The 16,978-nt window shown below is 49.7% G+C and overlaps 1 protein-coding gene across 2 annotated transcripts in view; it reads right to left on the bottom strand.

Moving 5' to 3' along the window:
* CACNA1D (calcium voltage-gated channel subunit alpha1 D) overlaps positions 1 to 16,978 on the bottom strand; it is a 320,181-nt gene that overhangs the window by 99,723 nt on the left and 203,480 nt on the right. For both annotated transcript variants that reach the window (XM_059939925.1, XM_059939926.1), the window contains one exon: positions 5,722 to 5,891. In XM_059939925.1, coding sequence (XP_059795908.1) covers positions 5,722 to 5,891 — 170 coding nt within the window. The remainder of the gene's footprint in view (positions 1 to 5,721; positions 5,892 to 16,978) is intronic.

Genomic DNA, 16,978 nt, shown 5'->3' with positions numbered 1-16,978 from the left:
AAAATCACTTTGAGATTTGGCAGAGTTTCTTAAGAAACTTGAAGCTCAGCACAAAGTTAAATAAATTATCCTTGAAAATTTCCCAAATGCTTAGGAACTAACTTCCAAGGGAATCTTGTCCATTCAGTTAATTGTGTAACACCAGCTTTCTATCAGGAAATTTAGGGAAATGGTGTTGTACATAATCTGTGGACGCACAAAGCCAGAGCTACCTGTCACCGTAGCTACCAGATAGGCATAAAGGAAGGAATGTCTCTCCTTCTGTCTTCTTCCAAGTGTGATATTCAGCGTGCTGGCATTCAGGCGTCCCCAACCCTGGTGTCGCACTGGAACCTCCAGGGAGCCATGCGTGGGTGCCATCACAGACCAGTGAATCAGCGTGGGGTGGGGCACGGCACCAGGATGCATCCTCACTCCCCAGGTGACTGTCACGTATTGGGTTGGCCAAAAAGTGCCTTTGGTTTTTAAGTAAAAATAAAAGACACATTGTTCATTTTCACCAAGAACTTTATTGAACAATGTATTCAGCCTTTTGTTCCACTACCTTCTGCCATTTTTCAGGCAACTTCATAATTCCATCTTCCCAAAACTTTTTATCTTTTTGAGCAAAGAACTGTTCCAGGTGCCTTTTAACAGTCTTCCAGGGAATTGAAATTTTTTCCATTAAGAGAATTTTGTAAAGACCTAAATGAACGGAAATCCGAAGGTGCAATGTCTGCTGAATACGGTGGATGAATCAGAACTTCCCAGCCAAGCTGTAACAGTTTTTGCCTGGTCATCAAAGAAACATGCGGTCTTGCATTATCCTGATGGAAGATTATGCGTTTTCTGTTGATTAATTCTGGATGCTTTTCATCAAGTGCTGCTTTCTTTTCAGTTGGCCTAATTCGGAGCAGTACTTGTTGGAATTAACCGTTTGGTTTTCCAGAAGAGGCTCATAACAGAGGACTCCCTTCCAATCCCACCATGTACACAACATCACATTCTTTGGATGAAGACCAGCCTTTGGTTGGTTGGTGGTGGTTCATTTAGCTTGCCCCACGATCTCTTCCGTTCCACATTATTGTACAGTATCCACTCTTCATCGCCGGTCACAATTTGTTTAAAAACAGAATGTTTTCATTACGTTTAAGTAGAGAATCGCATGTGGAAATACGGTCAAGAAGGTTTTTTTCGCTTAACTTATGTGGAACCCAAACATCAGAGCAATTAACATAACCAAGCTGGTGCAAATGATTTTCAATGTTTGATTTGGATATTTTGAGTATGTTGGCTATCTCCCGGGTGGTATAACGTTGATCGTTCTCAATTAATGTCTCGATTTGATCACTACCAACTTCAACTGGTCTACCTGACCGTGGAGCATCGTCCACTAGGAAATCTCCATCGTGAAACTTCACAAACCACTTTTGACACATTCGATCGGTCACAGCACCTTCTCCATACACTGCACAAATCTTTTTTGCATTTCGGTTGCATTTTTACCTTTCTTGAAATAATAAAGCATAATACGTCGAAAATGTTGTTTTCTTCCATCTTCAATATTAAAATGGCTACACAAAAATTCACCGATTTTGATGTCTTTTTTTAAATGCACACTGATATGACAGCTGTCACATACAATCTAACAAAATTGTTTTGAATGAAGTTGAAGACAACTAAGTGCTACCAGAGCGATCTTACAGAAAAAACCGAAAGAACCTTTTGGCCAACCCAATACAGCCAGAGTTGGGTACTGCAGATGCAGACAGTGACATTTAGTGGATCAGAAAGAAAAGATAATGTGAGTGCATCTCCAAGCACCTGATTTGACATCTGTTCTCTGACACCAAGCATCACCACACTAGAAATGGACTTCAAGGGCCAGAAGGCTGTGCTACCATATCTCGAAAGTGACCGAGTCGACAGATTTGTTTTCCATCAATACTTGAGAACCTTATAGTTCTTCAACACGAAAGTACAGGGATGATCCTAAAAGGGGTCCTCACCCTGAGGTTGAGTAGAGATCTAGTAATTCTCCAAAAAGAATTCTGTTTAAGTCAAGTTTTCTTGGAGTTTAATGACAACAGCAGCAGCAAGTACTGTGACAGCTATGACGACTCTCGCCGGTTATCGAACATTTAACCCTCATGACAACTCTGTGGGCAAATAGCTTTTGCCCCTTCCTGCAGGCAAGGAAACTGGGGCTCAGAGATGTTGGGTGATGTGCCTAATACTCCAGTCCAAATTCCAAGTCACCAAACTCAACTGCAGCCAACTCCAGAGAAGGGACATCAACATGCCCCCTGGCCCCGCCCCTGCCTTCGTTGGGCTTATGACACCTGCTGTTATTAATGGCTTCCAAGAGTCCCCTTTGTCTAGGCTGAGTCTCAGCCATCAGGGAGGCTTCTTCTCACACTGTCACTTAATTCCTCCATGTCTGGGAGGAAACTGTCCCAGTGCATCCATGACCCAACTGGAAAGGACAGTCGATGGAGTCAGCATCCTGAGGCAGTGTGGACACAGTCAGGAGCCCGAGGGAGTGCCCCACCCGTTTTCCGGAGAGAATGCAGGGCAGGGCTGGGGTCGGGGTGAGTCTCACACACTCGGGGAGGACAGTGGCAATGCCCACACTTCACTGCCTGCCAACAGGTGACAGAGACCAGACCTGGCGTGTGCAGGTGGAAAGTCAGCCACTGTTCGCTGGTGAGGAGGACCACGTGGGCCGGGGTGAACCATTCTCCCCTGTGTTTCTGGCTGTGGCAAGGAGGAAACGGTTGGCAGCCACGGGAGGCCCCAGGGAAACGCTGACAGCACTGCTCCTCCAGGAGGTCTGGGCTGCGGGGAATGTGCTCCTGGGGAGGAGGCTTGGGGTCTCTTCTCAAATCAGTTAAAACTCAACATGGTTCCCACAGCTTGGGATTTACATCTTCATTTCCGACCATCATCCGTCAAGGCTCTGGGACTCTGACGACTAGGGGAATACTGTAAGCCTCGCTCCACAGGACACCCCAGCACCTGGCAAAGGAGCCACTGAAAAGCCAGGGGGCACTGGAAGGAGGCGCCATTCTGGACCAAGCACCCAGCTGGTCCTGCATGTTCACCTGTACATCACTGCGCAGAGCAGAAGCCACGATGCTGACGTCCCTGAGACACGGCGCAGCTTTCTGGGCACTGGAGCACCGGTCGCACAGTGAATTCTGAGGCTCTGCAACTTTTAAGGGGGCTTTATTTCCTTCCTTGATTACTCTACTAAGTAATGCACTTAAGGGTTTTGAACATGTGTACCTCTGCACCTTGTTTATGCCATTTCCTCAGCCCGAAAAGCACTCCCCCGCCAACCTTCCACAGCCAAAGGCTGCTCATCCCTCAGAGCGCAGCAGGGACACGGCCTCTCCGCGGGGCCTTCCCTGCTTCCCCCACAGCCCGCACCCCCGTGCCCTTCTGGGCTCCCACAGTGGACAGCAGGCCCTGGGTTAAGATGCCAGTTTCTCCACTCTGTCTCACACTAAGTTACCACGGCAAGGTCTCCAAAGGCAGAGGCACTGATTTTGCCATTAGACGTTCCCTTACAGGCAGTGGCAGGACACAGGAAATGGGCTAGGACACAAGAGTGGACCCTCAGGACGACTGGGAGACAATGGCTCAAGTCCAGCAAAAACCCCTACTCCTCAAATCACGGGCCATAGAAACAGTTCTAGCACAACTGATGTTGGCTCCGCTAAGGTAGACAGCTGTCTGTTTCTAGAGGTGGAGCAATGAGGAGACGAAAGGACATCCACCTACAAAAGAGGGCCCTGCTCAGCGCCTACAGGATACACCTACGCTGGCAGAGCAAGGTGCTCTGCTCCAGAGAAAGGACAAGACATTTGCCCGTTTACACATAACAGGTGACGGGCTGGGCTTAGGAGAGCAGGGCAGGGGGCTGGTGGTCCTCTGCGGGGCAGCGTCAACACCGCAGCTTGGGAACGAAGAGGGAAAGTGGGGGGCAGGCAGCCCTGAGCTGCAGGCTTGTGCTGGCCATGCTGCAGGGGCAGAAGCTCTGCGAAGGCCATGGGATTCTGGTGCGAACGCCCCAGGCAGAGCTATGCCGAAGACACGCAGACACTCCTCACACCTCATCACAAAGCGGGCATGTAACGGCTGTGGAACTCACATGAACGTCCACTTAGAAACTCTCATCCCATAGTCGACAAACCTAGTCTAGAGATCTCCCCAGTTCCCTCGGCCTCAGGGGGCGACCCCCAGGCTTTCCTTGAGGAGGCAGTCGTGCAGCCTGGGAAGCAGGGGGCCTGCATGCACCGGCCTCTCCCCACCATTAGCATACAGGACTGAGTCAAGTGCGCAACCCTGATGACAGGAAATACTCTCCACGGAAGCACAGACTCACAGAGTCCCAGGCTTGGAGAATCGCGAAGGCGGTCTTGGTCAAGAATCCCCTCCACCCTGGGTCTCAGCCTCAGCTTCCACTCGGCCACCCTCCCTGCTTCGTCCCACCCTCACCTGCACACCCTCGGGGCTCCAGCTGAAGGAAGAGCCCATCACAGCCTCCCCGAGCCTTTGCCTGCCCACCTCCACGTCCTTCTCACACCACTGCCTCAATTCAGATTGCTTTTCCTGACATATCTCAGGTCCATTTGTCCTTCAAGGCCCAGGTCCCGCGAGCCCACAGCTATGCCCTAGACCCCTAGGCCATCCCCTCCTCCTCTGGGCACACTGCCTGCCTCCTCGCCCGACCCACATCTCCGTCTCCTCGTGCCGCATTCACCTGTGTGCGGGCCCGCCCTCCCCAGAAGGAGCAAACCACGTCCCCCCAACCCCCCCGTCACGAGCCCACCCGGCATCCCGCACCCAGCCTTGCTGAACGAAGGGCTGACTGCATGAAGTTGGAGGGGCTCCGCTCCGGGGGGGCCTACCCAGCCATCTTCCACGGGGCGGGGCCTAACCTGCGTCCCCAGGCCTCTCAATGGACCAGCGCCCTCGGTCTTTACTGTCAACTAGTCTAGATTTGAAACACGTCACAAACACCTTAGTCAACTCCACTGCCGAACTTCAATTTCCACTTTTACCTGAGGCACAGATGGCCTCAGGAAGAGTAAGAGCAAGAAAAGCATATGATGAAAGAGATGCTTCGGCTGACAATGACAATGAATTCCAGGGGTGGACCGAGTAATGCCTGGTGTCCCCATGTCGGGTACCGGCTGGGTGGGCTCCGGAGCGGCCCCACTGACTCACATGCCTCCTAACACCGCCCTAAACAGCGAATTGTTGTCTTCCTGGCCGGTGATGGGCTAAGCATTTGGCGTCCCCTGGCTGGTGCAGGTGGGAGCCACTTCAAGGAGCAGAAGGGACGAAGGCGTCCTGCTCTTCAAGGTCCCTTCCAATAACTCGCTCTGAATTGGAGGAACCACAACTTCGTCTCCTCTGGTGCAAGGGTGCCTTACTGCACCCCTGCCCCAGAGAAGGGGCTTACTCCATTCCAGAGGGGCAACCGGCACATCCGGCTGACCCTCCCCGACCATAAAGCCACAAGACGAGATACGTATCTAAAGCCCACACCCCAGGCAGAAATCCAGAGTCGGTGTAAATGCACGGCTCTCGCTGATGTGCAGACCCAGGAACCGGAGGGCTGGGAGGAGGCCTCAGTCTCAGACCGGGTCAGAGGGAGAGACACCTGCGTGGGCGGGCGTCTGAAGGGCACACGGGCTCTGTCTGGTCCCGAGCAGGAGGGGCGCCACCTACTATTTCGTTTGCTCTCCTCTCCTCCTTCTTCTTCGTTCTCGGGATCAATGTCTTCTGCTTGGGTGATCCAATCCAAGTAGCCCCTGAGATCCTCTTCCAGCTGCTGCTTCTCCCGCAGCTTCTGGAAGTCTCCCCGTGCTTTCGCCTTCTCCCTTTCCTTTGAGAATTCTCTGGGGGAGGCAAAGAGAACAGGCACAGGTCAGGACATCGCCGGGTACCCATGCCGAGAGCCGTCTGCCCTGCTGCACAACAGTGTTGCAGCAGGACACACGGCACCGAGCACAGCCACATGAGCACAGCAATGGGGGCCACACACGTGGACAGGACACACGACAGTGCCTTCCCAAGCAAGACTGTGGGGGTCAGAGTTGCAGAGACCACACCAACGCACATGCACCGTCCCTCAGAAAACGAACTCCCTTCAGGAGCTCTGTGCTCCCAACAAGCCGAGTCCCAAAACACCACGAGCTGCCCGTCACGGCAGGCCCGTGACCCCCCACCAGGGGCCTGGACTCAGAGATGTCCCACCTCCCCAGAGCCTCCTCAGATAGCCGGCATCACATTTGAGAGAGAAAGGATTCACGAGGGCCAAGCTGTGGTCACAGACGGCTTCTTCCATATTTTGAGGGAACACTCAGCGTTCCTAATGTGTATCGGCCCCTTTGTCCAAACCAAGAGTCCTGAGACCCCAGCTCCCCACCCGCTGCAGTTCTGGCCAGAGCAGAGGACAGGGTCAGAGCAGACCCACCTCACAGCCCCGTTCCCCCTTCCCAGACAGGAAATGGAGCACCCATGAAGCACTGCTATCTTTCTTAACCCTCACTTCTTGCCATGATCTTTTCCCCAGAAGTCCTCCCTATAGAAGGGGAAAAGGCAGTATGATTTGTTGCCCATTTATGGGAACACCTGCCCTGCAAAGGCTCTGGCAGACATGGAAACGTTCCCAACTGTTCGTTGTTTACTCTACCTTTCCTGTCTGCAAGCCTGGATCTCTGCGTATATACAGAATCCCACATTTGCTCAGGCAAGTCAGGAAGTCAGGTGGATGATTACCCAATTCTCATATACAAGGAACCATCTGCGTTTCCAACCGTGAACTGTTCCAGGAGCCAAGTTATGCGTGTTATGGATTTAGGAAGTACGATTAAAAAGCAGCTAAGAAAGCAGATGAGACGACAGGCAGTGCAGCTTCTGCCCACAGAGCCCTGAATGCTGACGGACCCTACGTCTGCCTTCCTTCCAGCCCAAAGCCAGCACATCTCCCTTGCAGGGACCTCATTAACCCAACCCAGCCCAAGCCAAGGGACGAAGGGGAGGTGGCCTGCTTACCTAAAAAGCCAACCTCTACTATCTCTCCCCACCCCACCCCCCAACTCTGGACTGTCGATGAGCTGAACAGACACTTGAACACCCAGTGACACTGATGCTTCAGGTAAGAAACCGGAATCCTCACCAAGCTGCCACCCTCTCCCCCCGCCCCATGAGAAAGGACAACCTCATCGCCCTTATATCACCCAGTTTTCAGGTGCCCTGGGATCTGTCCTTGGCTCTGTTAGGGCTGGTCTGTCCCACCATCACTCACTGGCAAGTGAGGAGGTGGCGAGGCTGTGGGGCATCCCGAGCCCGGCTCGCGGCTCCAGGGGGTTCGCGTGGGGAGCCGAAGCCCATCAAGGACCAGAGAAGCTTTCTGCACTCTCAGCCCAGGACCTTTCCTCCTGGGGAGAACACCTTCCCTCTCAAAATAGAAAGGCCTTTGCAGGCAGCATCTTGCTGCTCACGCGAACCATACCCTGAGAATGATGTGGGGCTTCTCAGCCCTGGCTTCCTGAGATACCGGCCATGCATAACTCAGTCCGGGGTAGGTCCGCCAAATGAATCTGAACTTTGAAAATGTCACACCTGAACCAGAATCTCATTCTTGAACAAGTGGAGGCCTTGGAGTGTCACGTGTCAATATGAAAATGCATCATGTAATCTGTTCTCTTAAATACGCTATAAAGACCAAGTCTGTGGGCCTTCAATTCTATTGCTTACCAAAAGTATCCCAGCACAAATCTTTCTGCATGTTTTGACTCTGAACTGAGAGTATTCAATTCACATGATTATATACAAACAGGGTATTCTTATTTTGGTTACATATATCATCTGAGTTCTTGAAAAAGAAAATTACTACGATAGCAAAAGAGTCACCCTTAAGTTTCACAGGGGATTTTGCTTTAATATCATATTTCATTAAGTTTTTTTACATTAGAAATACAAAACCCCTCTCTCTAACAAGCTGCATCACTGTTGCACATTCTTGGTTGTTGGGACACAGCAAAGCGTGCAGAGGTAAAATCCTACTGTGACTAAAATTTCTGAGAATAAAAAACACTGCCAATGGGACTTCCCTGGTGGTTCAGTGGTTAAGAATCTGCCTTCCAATGCAGCGGATGTGGGTTCGATCCCTGGTCGGGGAACTAAGATCCCACATGCCGCAGGGCAACTAAGCTTATGCACTCTGGAGCCCACGTGAACAACTAGAGAGCCTGCACACCACAACTACTGAGCCCGCACGCTCTGGAGCCCACACGCTGCAACGAAGAGCCCACACGCCACAACGGAAGATCCCACGTGTCACAACTAAGATCCGATGCAGCCAAATAAATAAATAAATATATTTTTAAAAATGTTTAAAACAAAAAAACGCTGCGAAGTCCTGGCTTGTAGCCCATTTATTTTAAATAGTAATCACTATTATAACTGTTCATGTAACAAAACTGTTAATATAAATGCTCTGAACTGATTTTAGACAGTTCTGAATGGCCTAATACTTAGCAGGTGCGTAACATTTACTGATTTGGACAGAACTGAAACTGACAAGGCATAAATCTCCTTCTGCTGGCTCTGAGACAGGGTGGAGGTGAAGGGAGGTGGGCTCTTTGTGATAAACTCAGCTGTCCCATCGGTCCTCCCAGACCACGCTGGGCTCTAAGTCAGAAGACCTGGACTCTAGTCCCCACTCTGTCACTTTCCTTTTCTGAGCTTCAGTTTCTTCACCTGCAAAACAGACATGCTACCTGTTCTCCTGTCTCACAGGGATTAAGTCAGACATTCAATAAGTTGCTATTGTGAACATCACAAAGCACTGTACAATTGTGAAGTTCAAATGTATAACATTTAGTTGTTGAATCTGGGAATAATAAAAGGCAATTGGAGGAGGTTTCTCAAGTACCAAAAGGAGAAAAATTGCAAACCGCTATGAATGGGCTCTAAGCTGCATGATGCCAGCGGAATTGAGGGAAGCACAAAAGGACACATGGGATCAAAGTGGGCTCAGAGTGACCCTGATAAGCCAGCAAGTGCCCCATCAACCCTGTATCACTATCTGCTCAGTGGAAAATAACTCGTTCCCATCACAACAAACCTTGCATCCCAAGAAATCTCACCTGAGTCCACTGAATCTTTATCAACCTCAGTGGATGATGAAAAAAACAGTTTTCCATTTCACTTAAGAATTTATCATTCTAGAAGCCTATTACTAAGGGATTAAATAACAGTCACTATTATAAAAGTTAAATTAACAAAGCTATTGGTAGAAAACCGCCAGACTTTCACAAGTGACTAGAAATCTGACAACTCACATGTGATAGAAGCCTACCTGTTCCAGATCAGAAGGGGAAAAAAAAAGAAAAAAGATTTTAAGAAGTGCTTGGACAAAAAAGCACATATATTGTGCTACCCTTTGGATGCAAAAGAAGAGGAAATAAGGAAACAAACACTACTGTAGGATGTATCTGAAAGATAAAGCACAAAATAAGGGATGGGGACAAAGGGAGCAGATGGGATGAAGTAGGAGTGACACTTTCTATAATTTTGACGTTTAGAATCATGTTAACATTTTACACATTAAATTTTTAATTAAATCAACAAGGACGGGAAGGAGGAAAAGTACCCTTAAAGTGGAAGTGAACTGAAACACATGAATCTGATTGTACTTCAAATGAATACCATAACCACCCTGAAGGAGAAAGGCAAAACTAGTTCAAGTAGTTCATGAACATTTGACTTCATCCTCTCCATCTTGGACAGGACTGGGGGAAGGGCAGAACCACAGACAAATGCTCAACTCTTTTTAGTCAGTTTGGTTTTTTGTAGTGATATGGATGAAACCATGCTGAAACTATTTCAGACGTATTACAGGATTTCACAAATGAGTTAATGCGTAAATGCAGTTGGGAGCCAGTGTTCTCTCTGTGGAAGGATGGATATAGAAAGACGGGAAGGGGACCATTAGAAAGAGCCCTCTGGGGATGGAATGCAACTGGGATACTGATGTGAACTCATGATTTCTAAAGATGTATGCATATGACTACACGTATAAAGGTAGGTACGTGTATGTAAATGCATATACCTCCTAGCTCTGCTGGAAAGATCTAGAAACAAAGATACCCCCATACCCGGTAGTTATGAGCATACCTGGCACCCAGATCTCGGTCTCTATTACCATTTCCCATTAAAATGACCAGTAGTCTTCAGAGAAATGGCTGATTCCAGGACTGGGGCAGGGTAGACACAGTACTAAGAGAGTAAGAAAGTGCTTAAAAAACAAAACAAAACAAAACAAAACATGATGGGGGCATGAGAAGCACCTCACGGGCCAAATCTGGGATAATGTGAGCCCCCGAATAACTAAAAACAGTAAGGAATTTTAAAATATTTTTAAAAACCTGTTCACACCCCTTACAGATAAATTAAAAAGCAAACAAGATAAAATATTAATAGAATATTAAGTGAATTGGAGTAAAGGGTACCTGGATTGTTTACTAAGATATTCTTATTCTTGCAACTTTTCTGTATATCTGAAATTACTTCCAAATAAAAAATTTGTTAAAATGTGTGGAAAACGTAACTGTTCTAATCAAATGCAAATTTATGTTGTTTTACATTCATTTCCGCTTACCGGGTAGACTGCAGGCTCCTTGTGGGAATGGACAATGCTGTCCATTTCTTTCTTTCCACATCTCTCTCCTCCAAGAGAGCCCCTCTTCAAGCAGGCACACAGGAGACGAGGTATATAAAGACATAACACAAACAAAACGAGCCCTCCTCCTTAAAGAGGCCAGAAAGCACCAGGACAGAAAGCCCACGGTTCCTGGGACTGGCCAGAAGCCTGAAACGAATGCGTCTGAGCCTGTGGACACCATCAGGAGCAGTCTCCACCACCAGCCTGCCATTTTCCCTAATCACAGGCTTACGGGGTGGAGTTTCTGTCTCAGGTCGTTAGATTCCCTCCAGGTCTATGTCCCGTAAGGAGCGATTTCTCAGGGAGGAATCTCCCTGCCAGCTGGACCTGACAACTCCCCAGGGTCTCACGCTGGCCAGTCTGCACACACCTCACCCATCGAGGCAGCCGGAGGGGCTGGAGCTGGAGCGTTTCCTCAGGGCCTGCCTCCCTCTTGGCTGGTCACCAGCCCTGCACACCTGGACTCCACCATGGTGTCGTCCTGCTCAGAATGCCTCAGGGCTCCTCACTGGTGCCCTCGGGAATCAAGGTCAAACACCCTGGCCCGGCGCTCACCTGCTTCCCGACCTGCTATTCCAGCTTTATCTCCCCTTCTCATAAATGCACACCTTGCACTTTGGCTACACTCCTCTTTGCTTCCCCAACCCTGTGAGCCTCTGTCCACAGAACTCTGTCCACCTGAGCAGCCTTCTCCCGTCTTTGAACTCCAGCTCACCTGTCGAGACCCAGCTTTCCCTGGCTACCCCAGCCGAAGAGCTCTGCCCGCCTTGGAGTCACCACAGCGCTCTCCTCACCGACACCAGCCGTGGGTCTGCACGCGTGCCCTCCCCCTGCAGCCTCCTCAGCGGTGTCCTTAACGGAGCCCAGCGCAATTCCTTACACGTCATCCTCACTGGATGGAGAGTGTGAACGGCGAGGCAAGGGTGGCATCACCCTCATTACACAGCAACTGAGGTCAGGGAGGTTGGTCCCACAAGCCCATCCAGCTCCTAAATCCACCCTCCTAAGGACCTCCACATGGGCACACAGGAGGCCGAGGAGGAAGAGAGTTAAACATAGGAATGGATAAGGATAAAAAAAAAAAAAATCAGCTTATAGTCAGTCCAGGAAGGGCCTTAAATCCCAAACTAAGGGACGTGCTTCCCTGTAGGCAACGGGGAACCAACACAAGTTCGATAAGAGAGAGTCACCACCAGCTTTGTTTTCTAGGAGTGAAGGGTGAAGATGAGATCATATAAGGAGAAAATCTGGTGAGGAGGTCAGAAGGTATTCAGTAAACCCTGCGTGATGGACTAGATTTAACATCAATAAAAATGCGAGTAAAAAAATAACAGGGTCCTGATACAATTCCCAACTTTCTTACACCATTTGGAAAAGCAACTATGAAGCCTGACACTGCTGTCCCTCCAACCACCCTCCACTTTACAGTCTGGTCATTTTCACCTCCACCCTTTCCACGTGGTCCCCTAGGTCTGGCACATCCACCGTTGTCTTCTCAGCTAATATGGACCTTCCTGCAGGGCCAGGTGATACACCACCTACCAGGTGAATATTGCCTGCCTAAGCGTTCAGGAAAGAAAGGCAGGGTGGGCAGGGGGCAGAGGAAGGGCAAACAGGAGGTCAGACGGAGAAGAGATGCCACAGAAGAGCCACGTCCCTGGTCCTCAACCTCTGGAAGGGAAACCTCTGCCATGGGAAAGAGGAAGCAGACCCGCTGTGTGCCCCAGGGAGTGGATGGACGTTTCAGAAGATTGCTTTCAGCACAACAGAAGGAAAAAATTTCTAATAGTCCAAGTCCAACCAAAATGGGAAGTGGGAGCCTTGGAAGCAGCAGCTCCCTCGAGGGGTACAACGGGGACCTTTGGTAGAAGGACTAAGCCCTCGGCGGAGAAGCTGGCGCACAGGATGTGGTGAAGACCTCGCCGTCTGTCTTCCCCAGGCCCCACCTCATCACCCCGCCCCCCCTCAGGACAGCACTTGCCCCGCGCTGCGTCTGACCGTAGCTGTGACTCGAGTCTCCCCAGGCTCTGCAATGGCACAGAGGGATGCAGGACACCCCACTGCTGTGAAGTGGTCCCTTCCTCATTTTCTGTTCCTCTCCCTGGGCAGCAGCCTGGAGCCCCCTCTTAGTGCTGGCAGCCGAGAAGCAGAAGGGCTGAGAGCATTCAGAAGAAAGGGTCACCAGGGGTGCTGCCTGCAGAGCAACGGTGCTGCCCCCGGCTCCCTCCCTGCCCCCACGGGGCTCACACAGATGGAGCGACACAAAGAAGAGGACAAGCGGAAGCTCCGAGACAGGCGCAGCCCGAGCCCTCACCGCCCTGAGCAGCCCGTCACCCACGAGCACGTTGGCCCTGGGCCCCAGCCAACCTCCAGCAGCTCCAGAGGGTCTGCGCCTGCACAGCTGGGGGCTGACTTGGTTTCCCGCGGGGGAGCGCATCAGGCCATGGTCCTCTTCCCCGGCAGGAACGGAGCGAACCCCTTTGGTATCGGGATGTGTGTTTGGAGCCCTCGGAGTGTCTTTACATTCGCTGCCCACAGGCCTCACTGCCTCCTACGGCACAGGCAGGACCAGGATTTTCACTCCCGTCTCACAAAGGCCCAAACCGAGGTTCAACAAGGTGACATTACTGCTCCCACGTCACATGCCGGGTAAACAGGACAAAGGACTCTGAACCAGGCTCCAAACCCAGGGCTCTTTTCAAAGGATTCCCGATCCCTCTGCCTCCTGGCTCAGAAGATGCGTAGGCTTGACACTTACTGGTCAGGACCAGGAAGGGAGGGGCAGGGCAGAAAGCACCGCTTACCCTCGCATCCTGATTTTCTTCCAGAGCCCTAACTCGGGCTTAGAGAAAGGTGACGGCACCCTTTCTGCTCATCTCCCCACATGCTGACCTTCACTTCCCAAAACCAGCCAGCCTCCCTCCCGGGAGCCCCTACATAACTTCCCCCACCCCAGGAGCCAGGCACGTGCCTCACGCTCTGCAGAGAGCTCCCCGAACCCTGACACTGACCAGGGTTTACAGGCCCTGCCATCCCCAGCTCTGGGAGCCCTGGCTCAGTCAACACTCCTGGAGAGAGAGCACTTAGCCTGAAGCAAACCATCGCCCTGAAATGGCAGCGCAGGTCAAACGTGACTGCCACCAGTGCAGAAGGACGACGCACGGTCTGCTCCGGAATCTGTTATTTCTCAAATGCCCCATAAAATAAATGGGCCACTGGAAATCATGTTGATTTAGAGATGGAGCTTTTTCTTGGGTTGTAGTACTGTTTATTTTAACCAAACCCACACAAATAAAATTTAGACAAGCTAAATGCTTTGAAATTTATACACACACGCACAGAGAAAACAAACACAAACAAGCACAAAAACCTCCGGTGAGCAAGGCCAATGGAATCACTAGGACTCAGACTTCCATAGAAAAGACTCAGAAATTCATCAAAAAAGAAAACAAACCCCCCACAAAAAGGCTAAGAGGAGGGGGAAGTTGAAGAAATAAGCCACTGATTTTTATCAGCAGAGGGCAATCTTCTTTAGACCTAAATTATTTCCCCTACACAGACATAAAGGAAATAAAACAGGATGAAAGAGCAGTTTGGTTCAAAAACGTTTTTGCTTAAATTTAATTTTTTGGAAAGTACATAAGTTCAGTTTGAGTTTGAGGAAATAGGGTGTTTTATTTAAAAAAAATCAACAATAGTGTGTGATGCTTCACACACAAAAAAATTTTAAATTGTTGGTACTGGTTTAGTTCAAAGTTCATCAAAATCATTGGCTTTGTTCCAGTTTTCCCTCAACTGCAGAAAGCCAGGAGCAGCCAAAATGTGTTCTCTCTGCATGAAATAAATAGGCCAGAATGGGGGGGAGGGCTTTGGACTGCAGCACCCCATTGATAAGATCTGCTCCCTTGCAGGTAACTCCCACCGAGGGGAAGAGGGCTAATGGATGACAGTGCCCTTTAACGGAAGTTAGGCACTGGCCACCAAGAAGTGAAGGGGAACCACCGGCAAGCCAAAGAGACAAGAGCAAATGGAGGACCCTTGTTTACACAGCAAGCAGGTCGAGAAAAATGTTTAACAATCACACTTCCCATCACCCAACTACATCATGACTATTCTTTGTGAGCTCATTCCTGAAACAAACTCCATGGGGAATCCTTGTGTGAAGGGATCCTGTGCCTTCTAATTTTTCTGTTTGTGATGGTTGGGGAATATTAAGAGATTTTCTCAAAGCAATCCTCCCCTTTTCATGTCCTTCGCTGCTTTTATTGACATCAACGTCTGTGAAGATGCTTTATATAGAAAAGAGTTGCCGTCTTTTGGGAAGATGAACCATTTTCAAAGTAGGTGTTTCCTAGCTCTTAATAACTAGGGTGAGTTATCTTCTGTGAACGACGGCAGGGCAGCCAGAACACACCAAAGCTCAGGGACAGGGCGGCACTTATGCTGCCCGAGAGGAAGGGGGGGATGGACAGAGAGAACAAATGCACGATCTGTCCAGTCTTCTCTCTCCCAGTCCTTTCTGACCACTCCTTGGCTTGAACCCTGTGCTCCGGCCATCCTAAAGTTCCCTCATTTTCTCCAAGGCACGGAGAGCTCTTTCAGCTCCAGGCTGTTCCCGAAGTGAGGCTCAACTCACTACTCTTCCAAATACCACCCCACTCAGCTGGGTCAGCCTACAAAAACATTTCTCCAATTTGCCCTGCAATTTGTTATTTAATATTCGCTCTTACACACCAGACTGTAAGCCCTGTGACGGAGGGGCTGTGTCTGTCCTATCTTTGCATGTTGGTTCCTTATCACAAATCCTGGTCATTAGCAGTTGCTCGATAAGATTAGGCTGAATTAAATATATAGTTTTATAGGCTCAGGCCTTACGTTAATGATGATCAGGTCAAAGACGTGATTGTGGGCTCTGCATGGGACGTACCTGTAACTTTCTATTACCTGAAACCGCACCCATCGTTGTCACAAGCAAAAAACAAAAACTAAGCCAGTCAGAGTCCTGGACAAGTCTAAGAAGTCACCCATGGAGAAAAAGCCTCTTAGAATGAAATACACTTTCCTTTCAACACTTTCCACATCCCCTTGTCTGAGGACAGAAGAGCTGCTCTTTCTTTGAAGTTAGTTTCCATGGCTACCAAAGACATTTCCCCAAAAGATAAGAATCCGGGTTGTATGCTGAAAGTTACAGACTTCTTGTTTCAATCTGTTTTCTAAAAAACATGTTTTAAGAGGTGTTCTTCAAAAACATGGGCCTCTTGCTTGACATCACTTTCTCCAAGTGAAATGTATCAATCAAGTGAGCCCTGCCAACTATATCACATCTTCTCATGACGGCTTCAAATACTGCTCCTTAAGAAGTCATCTGAGAACCACACTTCACTAGACTTGTCAGATCCTGGTTTTTAAAGAAAAATGAGAAAAATGTGTACCTGACGTCTGACTTGGGAGGGTGGCAGAACCATTCAAAGTCAACATGTGGGAAGAGACCAGCGAGCCCAGGCCCTGTCCTGCTTCTGCATCAAAACAGTTTGCTGCTGAGGGCCTGGTTAAAGAGCCTGAGATGGACAGAGGGCTGCACCACCTATTCAAAGGGCAGCTGGGGGATCTGACCACAGAGGAGCCACACTGGCCCAGGGAAAAAGCTGGAACAGAGCCCACCAGCTGGGAAGTCCTCAAAGCAATCCCTGTAGGAATTCCAGCCCAAATCCCACTCACTGGTCACGTCAAAGGCAGACCACCTGGAGAGAGGCACTAAGGGAGATAGGGTCCTCCCTCTGCGGAGCTTCTCCTTGAAGGACAGGATGGGTGAAGTGCCCTTTCTGAACCACCAGACTTACTGGAGAACAAGGGAAGAGCATCCTATTATAGGGGAGACTCAGGGACTCAGAGAGATTACCACCCCCCCAGTAACAGAATCCCAAAAGGACCTCTTGAGATAGACTGGGACTTGTTCACAGGAGTTTTCAGAGGTAAAAAAACCCCAATTTCTCTGAAGTCTCCATATTCCACGATTCCCTTTTACTTTGAGTAATTAATCTGGGGGAAGAGAAAGAAACTGGCAGAGCATGAAGAATGGAACAGCTCAGGATGTATCAGCACAGAGCCAGTCTGATAGATGGGATCCCCCAGGGGCACCCCCTCATCACACACAGAAAGAGCTTCCAACTGATGAGAAAGCAGCCTGGGCTCTGGAGTCGAGCAGATCCAGATTTCATCCCTAGCTTACCCGGAATTCCTTCCTTACTAGCT

The sequence above is a fragment of the Balaenoptera ricei genome, chromosome 11 (genome assembly GCF_028023285.1).
Source record: "Balaenoptera ricei isolate mBalRic1 chromosome 11, mBalRic1.hap2, whole genome shotgun sequence".
In the NCBI taxonomy this organism is placed as follows: Eukaryota; Metazoa; Chordata; class Mammalia; order Artiodactyla; family Balaenopteridae; genus Balaenoptera; species Balaenoptera ricei.
Note: the sequence above shows the minus strand (reverse complement) of the source record. Positions and strands in the feature narration are given on the sequence as shown.